The sequence below is a fragment of the Poromitra crassiceps genome (genome assembly GCF_964638095.1).
Source record: "Poromitra crassiceps genome assembly, chromosome: 3".
In the NCBI taxonomy this organism is placed as follows: domain Eukaryota; kingdom Metazoa; phylum Chordata; class Actinopteri; order Beryciformes; family Melamphaidae; genus Poromitra; species Poromitra crassiceps.
This window is the reverse complement of record NC_139625.1, coordinates 11,482,010-11,496,897: the sequence shown is the minus strand read 5'-3', so window position 1 is coordinate 11,496,897 and position 14,888 is coordinate 11,482,010. Positions and strand designations below refer to the sequence as shown.

The following is a 14,888-nucleotide window of genomic DNA, read 5'->3' as shown; positions in this document are numbered from 1 at the left end:
TGATCCTGTCATCCAGTCTGTTCCAAAGAGTCACCCCATAGACTGTAATACACATGCTCTTAACTCATTCACCGCCAAAGACGTCTTTGGCGTGTTATCAGAAATAGCCATCCACGCCAAAGACGTGTTTGACGTGTTTTTGTTTTTATTACTAAGTAGAAAGTCAGGTTGCAAGCACACTCGAAAATATTAAAAACTCACTGGGTGCAAGGCAAGCACGAATTATGAACAAGAGAAAAGCCAGCACTCCAAATGTCTTTTTGTTGATTTATTTCCTCCTCAGTACACCTGGGCAGCAGCAACGAACGTTTCAGTCAGAGACCTTCCTCAGCGTTGTGCTGTGTCAGGCAAAAAAGACAGCTATATATATATATATTTGTTTTTATTACTGCAGCGCATAGTTCAAACACTTACCCAGCCTGTGACATAGTATCAGGTCCCTAGCATCTAAGACAACACGTGAACAAACACATACCGCAGCTGTTGTTTTGAAATTGAGCAGGAGGAAAAGCAGAAAACGGATAAACGCTTCCTTCTGCAGACAGGAGAAACGCCATTGAAACGCCCCTCGGCGCGCTGCACGAGCTGGAGTCGCCTTCCTCTGTGCCAGCCGGGAGAAAACGGGAGAAAGTAATCCAGAGAATGTGTTTGATCATCGGAGGAATGAGGAAATGATCGATCAGTTTGCGAGGGCGGTGAGGACGTGTTGAATAGCCGAGGGGAAAACGGGAACGATCGAATAGCAGGGAGGATAGGACAGGGAGACATGGACGAGGACGGGTGGACCAGAACAAAACAAAATAAACACACGAACTGCTAAGGCAAGAAGCGGCAGTCACAGCAGCCCGCTGTCCGTTCTCAAGAGCTATTCAGTTGGTTCATGAAATCGCTGGGCTGCGTGCCCTCCAGTGTTGCTCCTGGCCAATCCCGGCGCCACAGGGCGTGGTTATTGCTTATCCTATGTGGGGTTAGAAATCACGCAACGAAGATAAAATCGTGTGTGTGTGTGTGTGTGTGTCTGTCTGTCTGTCTGTCTGTCGGTGTGTCTGTCTGTCTGTCTGTCTGTCTGTCTGTCTGTCTGTTTGTCTGTCTGTCTGCTGTATTGTTGAATGTAAAAAAAAAGCACTTCATGTGTATATATATATATATATATATATATTTTTTTTTTTGTCATTTGTGTCATAACGAATAATATTTACATGTCTGATGTCAATACAGTTCAAAATAAAAGAATTGAGAGCGAGTTCTGCCTGAGATTGTGCCCTTTTACAAAAATTGCCTTTTCTCCTGTTTATTTTCTCAGGGAGACCTTTTGGGTGAAAACAGGGTGTATATAAATGGCTATAAGTAGAGTACAGAACATGCTAAAAGCTCACTTTTTTTTCCTGGTGAACCCAGAGACGTACATCTTCATTTTGAGGTATTGCAAATCACTTTGGTGCTAATAGATAATTTACTGTGGGTCTTGAAAGATGACCAACAATTATGAAAATCTTTGGCCTGTGCTAAATATTGGCAGTCCTAAACTGGCCATGAATGAGTTAAGAGTAGTGCGAGCACACGGCTGTTTCAAATTATATTTACCTCTTAAATCATAACCTCCTTCTCTGTCTGCAAACATTTTTTGAATATTACCAGGAAGTAGATTGTTCCTCGCTTTGAACATAATTAGTGCAATTTTCGAATCAATTAGATCCTTCAGTTTCAATGCATTTGACTTCATAAATAGTGCGTTAGTGTGTTCCAAATAACCTACCTTATGAACAGTCCTTATTGCTTTTTTTTGCAGTGTGCCTAATGTCTTGCAGTCAGGCCACTCACTGAACAGCAGGCCAGGCGCCGCCTACTGGTTTACTAGTGGTTTTATTACTTTATTAGTTAGTCTGAAGTAATAATTACACTTCAGGCTTAAAGTGGGTGCATCTCATTGTAAAATTGGACCTCAAACGGCCCAAATCTGGCTTCAAACGGCCCAAATTGGGCTTCAAACGGCCCAAATTTCACGCGCGTCGGCCCATATCGGCCTGGCCTGCTTGGTATCTAATGCCTGGCCTGAATTATGATCCCAGTCCGCCCCTGTTTTTAACTATATCGCCCAGCCCTACTCATGATATATAATATACAGTCTCTAGTGTATGATTCAACTTTTCCCATGTTCTAATCTAGTGTAAAAAGCAAACAAACTGAAAAAGAAAAGAAAAAAATAAACAAAAATCGCAATAAATTGTAATATCGAATCGCAATAATCGTAGAATCGCAATACTTAAGAATCGCAATATAAATCGAATCGGCACCCAAGAATCGTGATAGTATCGAATCGGGAGATAAGTGAATTGCCACAGCCCTACTCCTTGTCATGTTCCAATAATCCATTAGATAATCGAACGTAATCATGGTAAACAAAACTCGCATCCATAACGTTAACAAGCTAACAGGCTAGTAACAGGCTTGCTGTCAATCGTTCTTCTTCTGCCGTTTTATTCTTCTTCTACTGAACATGTAGGTATTTTGATGTTGACTAAAGAAATACTGCCGCCTAGTGGCCGCTTTTAGATAGGATTCCAAATTAGTGCTTAAATCAAACACATCAATAGCAAATGCTACATAAAACAAATACAACCGGGGGAGGGGTTGGTGGGAGTATTAGGCTATTCCACACATGCACTCTGTTTACAAACGTGTGTACAATAAAGATTTAAAGTGGGGGGAAATGCCTTTGCCCTGTCAAACAGCTGGAATACAGACCTCTGAGAGGGAGGCGCACCCCACACCTTCAAAATCACTGCTCTAGAGTAAAACATTTATTCATTCCCACTTATTAGACACTATTTCTGATGGTAAAATTAGCGTAAAAAGCAGAATTCAGAAAAATTCAAAGGGAAAAAAACAGAATTTGGGATTTGTTGCTTTTTCCCCCCCGTTTTCGTACCGTACCATATTCGTACCGAACCGTGACCCCAAAACCGAGGTACGTACCGTACCGTGACTTTTGTGTACCGTAACACCCCTAAAATATATGTATACTTTTTATTTTTTGTTCATGTTTATATGAGGCTGATCTGTTATCTCTGACATGATTTGTTTGTTTATGTTACTGTATGTCATGCTGTTACGTTACGTCCTGTCATGTCTGAAGTTTGTAGCTCACTGTGAGCTTTTGAAGGTGTTGGGTAGGCTGTGAAACTGAATTGCCCTTCTGGGATAAATAAAGTTGTCTGAATCTGAATCTGTATCTGACACAGAGCATAATAAACGTAAATAGCTAATAGCTAGACCCAAGGCACAAGCAGATTACAGCCTGATATTAACTCAGTCATTTTCACTCTCTTTCTCCTCAGTTCACTTTGTGGATAAACACCGGGAAGAGCTGATCCAGGGAGTGACCAAGGTCACACCAATCATGAAGGAGCTTCTGACCGAGGTTATCAACCAAGCATGTCACGATGAAATCATGTCTAAATCACCCACTCAGGAGCAGATGAGGGAACTCTATAAGTCACTGGATGCCAAAGGAAAACGAGGCAAAGATATCTTCTATGATATCCTCAAGGTACAGGAGCCGGAATTGATTGCCGATCTCGAGAAAGGTGTCAAGAAAGGTGAGTAGGCTAACTGTCATGGCTAAATTCAATGCAAAATATATTTTTTTCTACATCAATTCTACATCAAACAATTTTATATGATCAGGGAACTATTTATGTTTGTTATATCTTAATTTGTGTTTTGATGTCTAAAATGGTTTGACCCATGCTTTATCTATTTCAATGTTAAAGGGCCCATATTTTGCTAATATAATGTATTATTATTTTATTGTTGGCCTCCAGTAGAGTAACTTATTGCATCAGTCATAGTTTAAAAAACTCATTGTTTATCTTGTACTGGCTCTCACTGCCCCCTTCAGTTCACCCTCTGTCTGAAACGCTCTGTTTTTAGGTCCTGTCCCTGAACCCCCACCCTCCGGAAAATACTCCAGGTGGGCAGCGCGAGGAGTTTTTGCGTTTGCAAACTTCTGCCCAGAGAGCTATCGCTGTAGAAGCGAGACTGTCTATCTGTCTGTCTGTCTGACTATCTATCTATCTATCTATCTAGATAAGATAGATAGATAGATAGATAGATAGATAGATAGATAGATAGATAGATAGATAGATAGATAGATAGATAGATAGATAGATAGTCATGCATAACAGAAACAGACAGGCGATCTCTGCTATGGCTACTAAATGTGGTAGTTGTAAAACAATTATATCAACGAGCAACTGATTGTCAAAACGAATTTGACCATCGATGAAAAACGTGACTTGGACATAAAGCAAGCTATCAATTGATTTATCAACATCCCCCTAGCTATCTACAGCTCCGCTAGGCCGGGCTGCACCGGGACATTTCCTTCGGTGGCTGGCCAAGCAGGGATTCTATTACCACGGCCTGCCATAACGTTACACCGGGAACTTCACACTAGCTAATGTAGCTAGTTAGCTAACTTCCCAAATGCTTGTGACTATAGTGTGCCTCTCCTAGCAAAGGCTACACGGACCAAACCAAAATGAGGACTTGGAGAAGTCAGCAAGTTGGACTAACGTTACAAGTTCTGAAAATATGTGCCTTTCGTCATTCATCGGTTGTTCATGTCTATAAGGCAGCTGTGCTGCTAGGCTAAATAGCAAGTGCTAACGTTACCCAGCCGGTAAGTAACGTTAGCGCTTCCTAGCAGCACATTGGACCGATGCTGGAATGAGACACATATTTTCAGAACTTACCACTTCAGTCCTACATCCTGGCTCACTTCCATGTCGTCTCCTTGTTTTTGCGGTGTGGAATCCGTTATTCCATGAGACTACTACTGTTGTGTTAGTCCCAGACAGCCAGGCTAGAGAGAGCCTGGTGAGTGGTGACGCCGCCGCGGGTTACTGAAACACAGAACAGGGAAGAGAGGGGAAGGGTAGTCTGGGCACCTTCCACCCCGCTTTTTGTCATGGGGGCGTAAACCCCGGACCCAGAATTAACACCGGATAGCAATGCGCCTAACAACGTCTTTGTTGCCGTTAGCTTGACGCGGTGATGTTACCTAAACTAGAGTCTGATCAAAACAAAGCTAGTGTTACATAAAACAAAACGTTTATGCAATATGGCATCTCCGTCACCACCGCCTGACACACCGGTCAAAACGGTGAAAGAGGATTCTGATACTTGGGTCAAATTGTCAAGTTAACGTGAAAGTTGACGAGCTAGAAACGCTGCCATCCGGTCTAGGGCGGGCTCTAGGCGGGAACCAGTAGGGTGACAAAATCAATTGTGGGCGGGAGCCAGGCTCTTTCTCGCCGAGAAGAGCCTGGTGACGCGAGGTTAGGGGAAGGGTGGGAGCTAGCGTGCGCGCGCTGCGCGCCGGCCGGCGGCAACGCTTTGTTGCCAGGGTAACAAGTCCTTACTGACGTCACAAAAATGATGGTTCTCGCACAAAATCACCATAAATCCATGTCATCTCGTCTACGAGAGTTCATAGGCGCGAGGGGTGGTTCATGGGGGTAACATTAAAACACTTTCACATATTTATTTGAAGCTTAGCCCATGTTTAATATGACCATCCAAGATTGTAACAACATATGATACAAAATTAAGAAATGCATAATATGGCCCCTTTAATATAAAAGCAGTTAAAGCTGCCATACTTAAGATAAATCAGTAAAAATGTGTATGGAGTACAGTGTCATCACCACCATCAATGACCTATGAGGCTCCCTGTCTGAATGACTTTGGAATAAATATGGGATTTTCTATCAGTGAGAAGGTGTGTTCAGGCAGAATTCTTCACAGCTTACATCTAACGTTATGCAGGCTACTTCACACTTACATCTAACGTTATGCAGGCTACTTCACGCACACTTCAGCCAGGGTTATATACACTCCATATTATTGTCTCTGACAGTTTTTCACCAATGCTATAACAGGGGGGGGAATGCTAGTTAACGCTAGTTAGCTAACGTTACTGCAGAGTCCGCTGTCGCTTAAGGGCAGGCAGCTGCGTGTGGGGAAGATGAGCACACAACCAGCAGAGAGAAAGTTGTCTTTCCACGTGAGGTAGGCTCTCTGGCTGACCCATCGTTTGCTGCGCAGTGCACTCCCATCCCATGTCGTATTTGCCAAAACAAGTGATTGCTTGTAATCGCGCAGGTTATATAACGTTACATCCTAACGTTGCAGCTAACGTTATCTGGTTACAATCATAACGTGCAGCGCATCACTTTATGTCCGTGGTAACAGCAAAGGCATGTTTACAGTTGTAACATAATCAGGCATTAACCTATAGATTTAGGCTACATGAGTATAGGAAAGTATTGTTTCCGATGTGTTTATTATGTGTTTGGTATGTCTAATATCCTTGTTTAGGCCTGGATTTGGAAACTAGACTGTAAAAATCGAAATTAGCCTTAACTGCATTTTCTACCTGCTCTGAGCCCTGGTTATAATCCTCCTTTTTACAAGTTTAAAAAGATGCAATTTATTTGACAGCAACCTTTTTTTGGCAGACACTTTTTGATAACCTCAAACAGGGACACTAGAGCGGCCCACAGAGTTGCATATAACATGTACCGGTAATGCATTTTCTACAAGCATTGATGTATAGGGACTATACATACTTGAAACGTATTCAAAGTTGATCAATCAATTTAGGGAAAATTAAGACCCTTAAAAAGTCTTAAAAAGTCTTAATTGCCATGTGAGAGGCGTTACATTTTGTAGCTAATGTGCTGATGGTGTTAAATGAGCATAATGATATCGTCCCATATCGATCGCAGACCCCTGAATTGAATCGATATCGTATCGTGGCAGACTTTGTGATATTGGAAAATATCGTATTGTTGTCCAAATAATCGATATAATATTGTATCGTGATGGTACTTGTGATTTACACGCCTATCGCTGATGTGACGAAAGTGGCGTTGTGGTCTTGAAAAAGTCTTAAAAAAGGTCTTAAAAGGTATTGAATTTAACTTCAACATCCCTGCATATACCCTGCCCCCCCCCCCCCCACCACCACCTCAAAACACCCCAATCCAAAACTGAATCATTTCTCTAGGCCTATTTTACAATTATGAAATCATTTTTGTTACTACAATAATTACATGTAGATCTACCGTTGACTTTGATTATTAGGCCTACTTTTATCAAATTCAGACAAATTATGGAAAATTCTGCAATATTCCATGTTTTACAGTTGATTCCATTTGTATTACATGATTCCATCAACAACAACAAAATCCTTTTTCGGATAACGTAGCCCAATGTCCGCCAGCTGCGGTACGGTTCCGTGCAGCTGGTGGACATAGGCCCCTTTTAATCCAAGAGGTTAGGTGGTGGAGAAATGTTTTTAAGTTGTCCAGACTCTGCAATAGCGCGCACGCACACTCAATCCAATGAGAAAACCTAGGTGCGGGGCCAGCAAAGACTGATTAAAAAAGAGAACACACTAAAATGTTCTTTCAAAAGTCACGGTATGAGTATTACAGTATGAGACACTGAAATGTGTCAGACATCACACTCTTCACATGGTTTTCTAAATATGTTTTGGTGGGAAATGCTCACCTGCTCCATCATTCAGCAAAGGCGATGTCACCGCCGAAGCCTCTGAAATGAAACACAAACAGAATGGATATATTGAATGTCCGCCTCCAGGCGATGCCTTCCAGATGACTCGTTACACTTTTGAAAGGACATTTTAGTGTGCTGGCCCTGTTGTCTTTTTTGAATGGAACTTTTTTAAATTCCTTTTTTTCTTGACATCCACTGATGTCAAAATTATGACATCATCAGTCAACATGGCTATGCATAATTGTGATATCAGTAGCTAAACTGTGACACCACCAGTGATTTATGACATCACTGATTATGTCAGACATTGTGACATCAGTTACAGTTACAAACAATATTAAGCGCGGCAGTTTTCGCGGCAAAATAAATTTGACCAGAAAACCCTTGTGCCATCAAAAATTTAATTTCTACCTAAATAAATATATGACACATAGTTTATTGATGTGCTCACCTATTACAAGGGGTATTTCTGTATGTTTTCAAATTTTCTTTTCCTGTACCAACAACAGGTTAAGACAGAGATCATTTAACATAACATTAGTATTTTTTTATATATTTTTTATATATAAATAGACCAGGTCAGGGTACTCGAATATAACCCATTTTCAATGGTTTTAAATTGAAAAAACGAAATGGGGGTAATCTGTTTTTTTGTTTTTCCATTTCTTTTTCTTTCTTTTTTTGTTTTTCCGTTTTTTTCCCGTTTTCGTTTTTTCGTTTCCGTTTTCCGTTTTAAACTTTAAAACAGAAAAACGTTTTTAGCAACAACAAAACAAAAAAATTGCTAAATTCATGGCGGGCCACTTAAAAACTGGCAGTGGGCCGCAGTTTGCCCGCGGGCCGTAGTTTGGCCACCCCTGGGTTTACAGCATGTCATTAATCCTTCCCCGCTAGTAGTCCCATGTGGTCTAGTGGTTAGGATACCTCTTATCCAGAGGACCCAGGTTTGATTCCCACTATGGGGAAACAACGTTGTTGTCCCCCCGCCCCCCCTTCCTCTGTTGCCCCCCCGCCCCCCCCTTCCTCGGAAACAAAATCACAGGTTGTGAGTGAAGCTTTCTGGATGCTTCCATTCCTGTGTTTTTCACTGATCCACTGGAATCCAGTTTGGAGCTTTTTGCAGAGCACCAACCAGAACGTTATGTAAGGAGGTGAAGAAGCTGATGTGTGTGTGTGTGTGTGTGTGTGTGTGTGTGTGCGCGCGCGCTTGTGTGCACATGCCTGGAGGCGGATATGAAATATTGCCATTCTATTTGTTTTATTTCAGACGGTTCAGCACCTCCCGAGGTTAAAGTGACACAGCCTTTGCCTTGGATGGAAGAAGCAAAAGCAGGTGAGCATTTACCACCAAAACATATTTAGAAAACCATGTGAAGGAGTGGGATGTCTGACACATCTCAGTGTCTCATACTGTAAAATTGTAAACATAATCATACTGTAAAAATACTCTGTTTCAATATTTGATCCAGTGTTGTAGTACTCGGACTCAAGTCCAATTTTCAGGACTTCGTGACTCGAGTTTGACTTGAGGCACTGATGACTCGAACTTGCATTCGTGCATTTGGACTCGAACGTTGGAGACAAGACCGTTTTGTGTTTTGTTTTGTCAGTTTTTGTCATGTAATAAAGTCCACGATTGGTTAGGCAGCCCCCCCAATTGTATTTGGCCAATTTTCTCCCTGCTCCACCCTCTGCTGATCTGGCACCATGCTTCCTCCGACACATGCGCAGTTGCCAGCCGCTTCTTCCACCTGACAGCGGGGAGCTTCACCGGCTGGACGTAGCACGTAAACTTCAAAAGACGTAGCCTGTCTTTTGAAGCGCTGCCAAATTGTCATGAATAATTAACATCACGCGCGGAGATATGCGCAACACTGCTGCATTGCAAACGGAGTGCAGCTGTCGTGAGAGGAAAAACACATGTAGTCTACTCCAATGTAGGAATTTAGCCAGGGGCCAGGGCAAAACTGCCCCCAAGAAATCTCAGAATGCCCCTAAAAACCATGATCCAGGGGCAAAAATGGAAGATTTTGGTTGTTTTCATTCAATTAATTTAATTTCCATTTCCACCTCTAACATACACTCAGCAGCACCTAGAAGCTTGTTGCCAGAAGAAGACCAAGAACAACACACTCAGATAAACAGCACTGTTGTTCACACTAGGTAATATCATCAGTGACATCATCAATGATGTCAGATGTAACAGTATGCTGACTTTTTTCCTCGGAATTCTGAATTTAATCTGAGGATTCTGACTTTTTCCTCAGTATTCAGACTTTTTTGTTTTTGTTTTTCAGAATTTTTAAACTCAGAATTCTATCCCAAGCACTGATGTGCTCTAAATTCTATCAATTTTGATCCTTTTGACGTTTCAAATTAAGCCACCCGTTTGAGTCAATTGGTTCAGCTGTTTCACCATGAAATTGTGACTATTTAGTAAACATTGGGAGTGAACTGAACTCAGGAATACTGTTTCCAGTACAATAACTTGAGGTAAACACTACTGCTGCTCTAGAAACAATATGCCTATGTTTGAAATATTACTTAATGCAGGGGTTCCCAACCTTTTTTGTGCCGCGGGCCGGCAGATAGATGGGAAAAAAAGTCGTGGACCGGTTGTCAATTTTAATAATACAACCCCCCCCCCATCCCCTTTTTTTGGTAGTTGAAACATAGTTTCTAGTTGACGTTTATTTATGTTTGTAGTTTGTAGTTTGTACCAACTGCGTTGCGTCCCGGTACCGGTCCGCGGCCCGGTGGTTGGGAACCACTGACTTATGGCCCATTTCCACCGCTGGTATCAACGCGGCCCCGCCCAGCTCGTCTCGCTTTTTTGTCTCATTCCACCGATCAAAAACGGGGACAGCCCGGGTTGTATTGGGGTCGAGTCGTGCTACTTTTAGTACCTGCCTCGTCGAGGTTCTATTCTGTGAACCCGGGTTCATACGGTGACGTGAAAACATTGTAGACGACTGATTGGCCAGGCAGAATCGTGTTTACTCTGTCTATCCTACTGACTGTCAATGCAATGCTGCATACCAGTTTAGTGGGGATTACCTTCTCTTCTGTTATGCTTTTCCATCAGTCTTTTGTGTTGCTGCCTTCGCCTCTGGTGAAATAAAATCGTGGCGGTGGTTTCAATTGTCCAAAAGTCCGCTGCTCATGAAGCGCTTGTAGTTGAGTGCTGCGTCGGCTCCGCTAGGCCGCAGGCGGGGCTCGGGTGAAGCCGCGGTCTTGCCTGGTGAGGCCGCCGGGGTACAGGCTTCACTCTAGCACAACCCTCGTCCCTCGCGCCCGTCCCTCGCGCAGCGCATGTGAGTTTTGACTAACAACAAAGTGATATCTTCTCCTGGCCGATTGTCACATTTGCCCATGTACACTGTAGGTCATTTAGAGGCACCAGTATTTCATAAACAGTTTAAAAGTTCTGTGTATGGATTTAATTGTAACGTTATGTTATAGCCTACTTCGGAATATGGGCGGAGGGCAGATATGCGGTCGCTATGACGACCAGGTGTGGGCGGGGCCAGATGACCAGCGGTGGAAGCAAAATGTCCATCGAGTTGAAACAAGTAGAGCCGAGTGGTGACGGGCTGTGCAGGGCTGTAAAATGTGGTGGAAATGAGCCAATGTACTGGCGGCACGCCCACCTCTAACTACCCTGCCCCCAACTTCACCCATTCTCTCGTGTGTGTGTACTTTGTGTCCCTCTTTAGACACATACTGTCAAAGTTTAGACACAACTGAATATGTATAGGCTCGACAGCCAATACCATCATCAGTCAGCATAACATTAGGGAGGCATATGACAACTTCAAATGTTTGTTAAAAAGAAAAAAAAAAAAACGCGAATAAGTTACATTTTTGTGTAATGTGAACACAACCTGCAATTGTAGAACATTTCAATATTTGGAGCAAATAAAACGAAATGAAAACACCACCCTATGTGAAACATATATGTCATATTGGGTCTATATATATCCCTTGTAGATTTAACGTGATTTAGATGAGTGACAGTGTAACGCGGTTCTACTGGCATGTCCTACTGTGATGTCCACTCCAATAAATTGGCTCTACTTCACATTTTAGTTTTACAATAAAAACGCATTTCTGCAATGACTTTAGATAATGTAGGCTATATTTATGTGCATCATCCTACCTGTGCAGCAGGGGAGAAGAAAAGGTAGCAAAACTATATAATTCTGGACAAACTTTCACTAATCTCATCATAGGGATGGGCTATATTTTTCTAGCTGATGCGTTTAGAACATTCTTTTCACTTTGATCTTGCTATAGTGTAGCGTATTTACATGCTTGCAGTATTTAAACTGCAGTTAGATTGGTTTGAGAATAATATGGAATAATAGCCTATATATGGAGACAGACAAAGGGGATAAAAGGGAGGGGGGGAGATCAGAGCCCTCGACTTTTCTGAAGCCGGACTGGATCGCTCCGTGGAATTGGAGCTGAAAAGTGAAGCATGTGATTCGTTTACTGCACTTCCCCAATGAGCAGATAGTGCATAATTTTAAACTTAAAAGGCGTGGTTGTAATGCTTAAGGCTGCGTGTAGCGCCGATACCAAAATATCGAGTGCGCTGGTCCACGCCCACTACTCTGGGCTGCGTCTGGCGTTCAGCGCAGTTCATAGGCCGATGCAACGATAGAGCACAACATAGAGCACACTTGACTACAACACTGACTTGAGATATAGTGAGTTGACTTTTCACAGGAAGCCAGTTCGTAGGTTTTTACACTGATTTGTGTGTGTGTGTGTGTGTGTGTGTGTGTGTGCGCGTGCGCGTGCGGGTGTGGGCGCGGGCGCTTGTGCCCACATGCCTGGAGGCGGACATTAAATGTTGCCATTCTGTTTGTGTTTTATCTCAGATGCTCCTGCTCCTGCTCCTGCTCCTGCTCCTGCTCCTGCTCCTGCTCCTGCTCCTGCTCCTGCTCCTGCGCCTGACGAGGTTAAATTGTCATTGCTGAATCATGGAGCAGGTGAGCATTTCCCACCAAAACATATTTAGAAGGAGTGGGATGTCTGACACATCTCAGTGTCTCATACTTGTCTTAAGTGTAAAAATACTCATTTTCAATATTTGATCAATATTTGTCGACTGCATGAACATGTTCAGATTTCAGTAGAATGAAACTTTCTGGAGAGCTTCCATTGCCATGTTTTCACAGGAAGCCAGTGCGTAGGTTTTTACACTGATTTACGTGTGTGTGTGTGTGTGTGTGTGTGTGTGTGTGTGTGTGTGTGTGTGTGTGCGCGCGTGCGCGCACACTTGTGCCCACATGCCTGGAGGTGGACATTAAATGTTGCCATTCTGTTTGTGTTTTATCTCAGATGCTCCTGCGCCTGACGAGGTTACAGTGCCATTGCTGAATCATGGAGCAGGTGAGCATTTCCCACCAAAACATATTTAGAAGGAGTGGGATGTCTGACACATCTCAGTGTCTCATACTTGTCTTAACACGTTGACTGCCAACAACGAGTTGAGTCGTCAAACACAATCCAGCTGTTCACTGCCAACGACGAGTTGAGTCGTCAAAAAAAAAAAATTTTTTTTTTGACGGTGCTACGTGGATCAATGCCCCCCGCGTCTCCTATGGAGATATTGGAAGTATTGAATGTGTATAATCTATTTTACCGACCAGCTAGGTGGCGACGGTGCCCTCCCGACAGAGAGAAAGTCAACCAAAAGCAGCCGCCTCCCGCGGCTGCTTCCTCCATTCTCAAGGAAACGGCTTGCCGATTTTACAGTCATCAGTCACCAGACTCGCCGCTCTCGGGCCGCGCCAGCAGCAGCACACGGGGGATTGCAAATTTGCATAAGCCTAGAGTCGCACGGGGCTTCATCGGGGCTCTCAAACCCAAGAGACGAGTGAGCCCTATCCACACTCGCTGCCAGGGAGGGAGGCTGCTCAAACTCGCTGCCAGGGAGGGAGGCTGCTCGAACTCGCTGCAGCAGCAGCAGCAGCAGAGCACTCGCTTGTGACAAACGCAGGCTGAAAGCCACTAGACACGCCCACGGAGGGAGGAGTTGAAGGAGAGGGCGTTCAGAACTATATTGTTTAGATGTCTGATCTCTCACTGATGCCAAAAATATATGGTTAAAGTGACTGTTCTGCCTGTTTGATTGAATTTCACAAAACTGCGATTATCTCAGCTTTCACTCTCAGACAGCTGAAACCATGCTGTACTCAACGGCTAATATCTACATAACTACTAACTCTACAAACTAACTCTTTTAGACAGAGAAAGCACACATTCTATTAGTACTTTTCTGAACTTTGTGTTCACAAACTCCAAGCAGAAAAGAATCCTCGGCTCTTTTAAAATGAGCCAGAATCCTCAAAAAACGGCCTGGCAGAAGCTACCTACAGCAAAAAAAAAACGGCTGGCAGTCAATGTGTTAAGTGTAAAAATACTCATTTTCAATATTTGATCAATATTTGTCGACTGCATGAACATGTTCAGATTTCAGTAGAATGAAACTTTCTGGAGAGCTTCCATTGCCATGTTTTCACAGGAAGCCAGTGCGTAGGTTTTTACACTGATTTACGTGTGTGTGTGTGTGTGTGTGTGTGTGTGTGTGTGTGTGCGCGCGCGCGCGCACGCTTGTGCCCACATGCCTGGAGGTGGACATTAAATGTTGCCATTCTGTTTGTGTTTTATCTCAGATGCTCCTGCGCCTGACGAGGTTACAGTGCCATTGCTGAATCATGGAGCAGGTGAGCATTTCACACCAAAACATATTTAGAAGGAGTGGGATGTCTGACACATCTCAGTGTCTCATACTTACTTGTCATAAGTGTAAAAATACTCATTTTCAATATTTGATCAATATTTGTCGACTGCATGAACATGTTCAGATTTCAGTAGAATGAAGCTTTCTGGAGAGCTTCCATTGCCATGTTTTCACAGGAAGCCAGTGCGTTGGTTTTTACACTGATTTACGTGTGTGCGTGTGCGTGTGCGCCCGCACGCTTGTGCCCACATGCCTGGAGGCGGACATTAAATGTTGCCATTCTATTTGTGTTTTATCTCAGATGCTCCTGCTCCTGGCGAGGTTAGATTGTCATTGCTGAATCATTAAGCAGGTGAGCATTTCCCGCCAAAACATATTTAGAAGGAGTGGGATGTCTGACACATCTCAGTGTCTCATACTTACTTGTCTTAAGTGTAAAAATACTAATTTTCAATATTTGATCAATATTTGTCGACTGCATGAACATGTTCAGATTTCAGTAGAATGAAGCTTTCTGGAGAGCTTCCATTGCCATGTTTTCACAGGA

At 43.1% G+C, this 14,888-nt stretch overlaps 1 protein-coding gene across 4 annotated transcripts in view; it reads left to right on the top strand.

Moving 5' to 3' along the window:
- The window catches only part of LOC310773984 (uncharacterized protein), a 67,111-nt gene that overhangs the window by 45,554 nt on the left and 6,669 nt on the right, over nt 1–14,888 (top strand). For 3 of the 4 annotated variants that reach the window (XR_014552569.1, XR_014552571.1, XM_083634030.1), the window contains exons 6-11: nt 3,339–3,599; nt 8,855–8,920; nt 12,474–12,584; nt 12,937–12,987; nt 14,274–14,324; nt 14,643–14,693. Coding sequence is in view for 1 of the 4 variants with exons in the window: in XM_083634030.1 (XP_083490156.1) it covers nt 3,339–3,599; nt 8,855–8,920; nt 12,474–12,584; nt 12,937–12,987; nt 14,274–14,324; nt 14,643–14,689 (587 nt within the window). In the remaining 3 variants the exon portion in view is untranslated. The remainder of the gene's footprint in view (nt 1–3,338; nt 3,600–8,854; nt 8,921–12,473; nt 12,585–12,936; nt 12,988–14,273; nt 14,325–14,642; nt 14,694–14,888) is intronic. The other variant, XR_014552570.1, reaches the window with a different exon arrangement.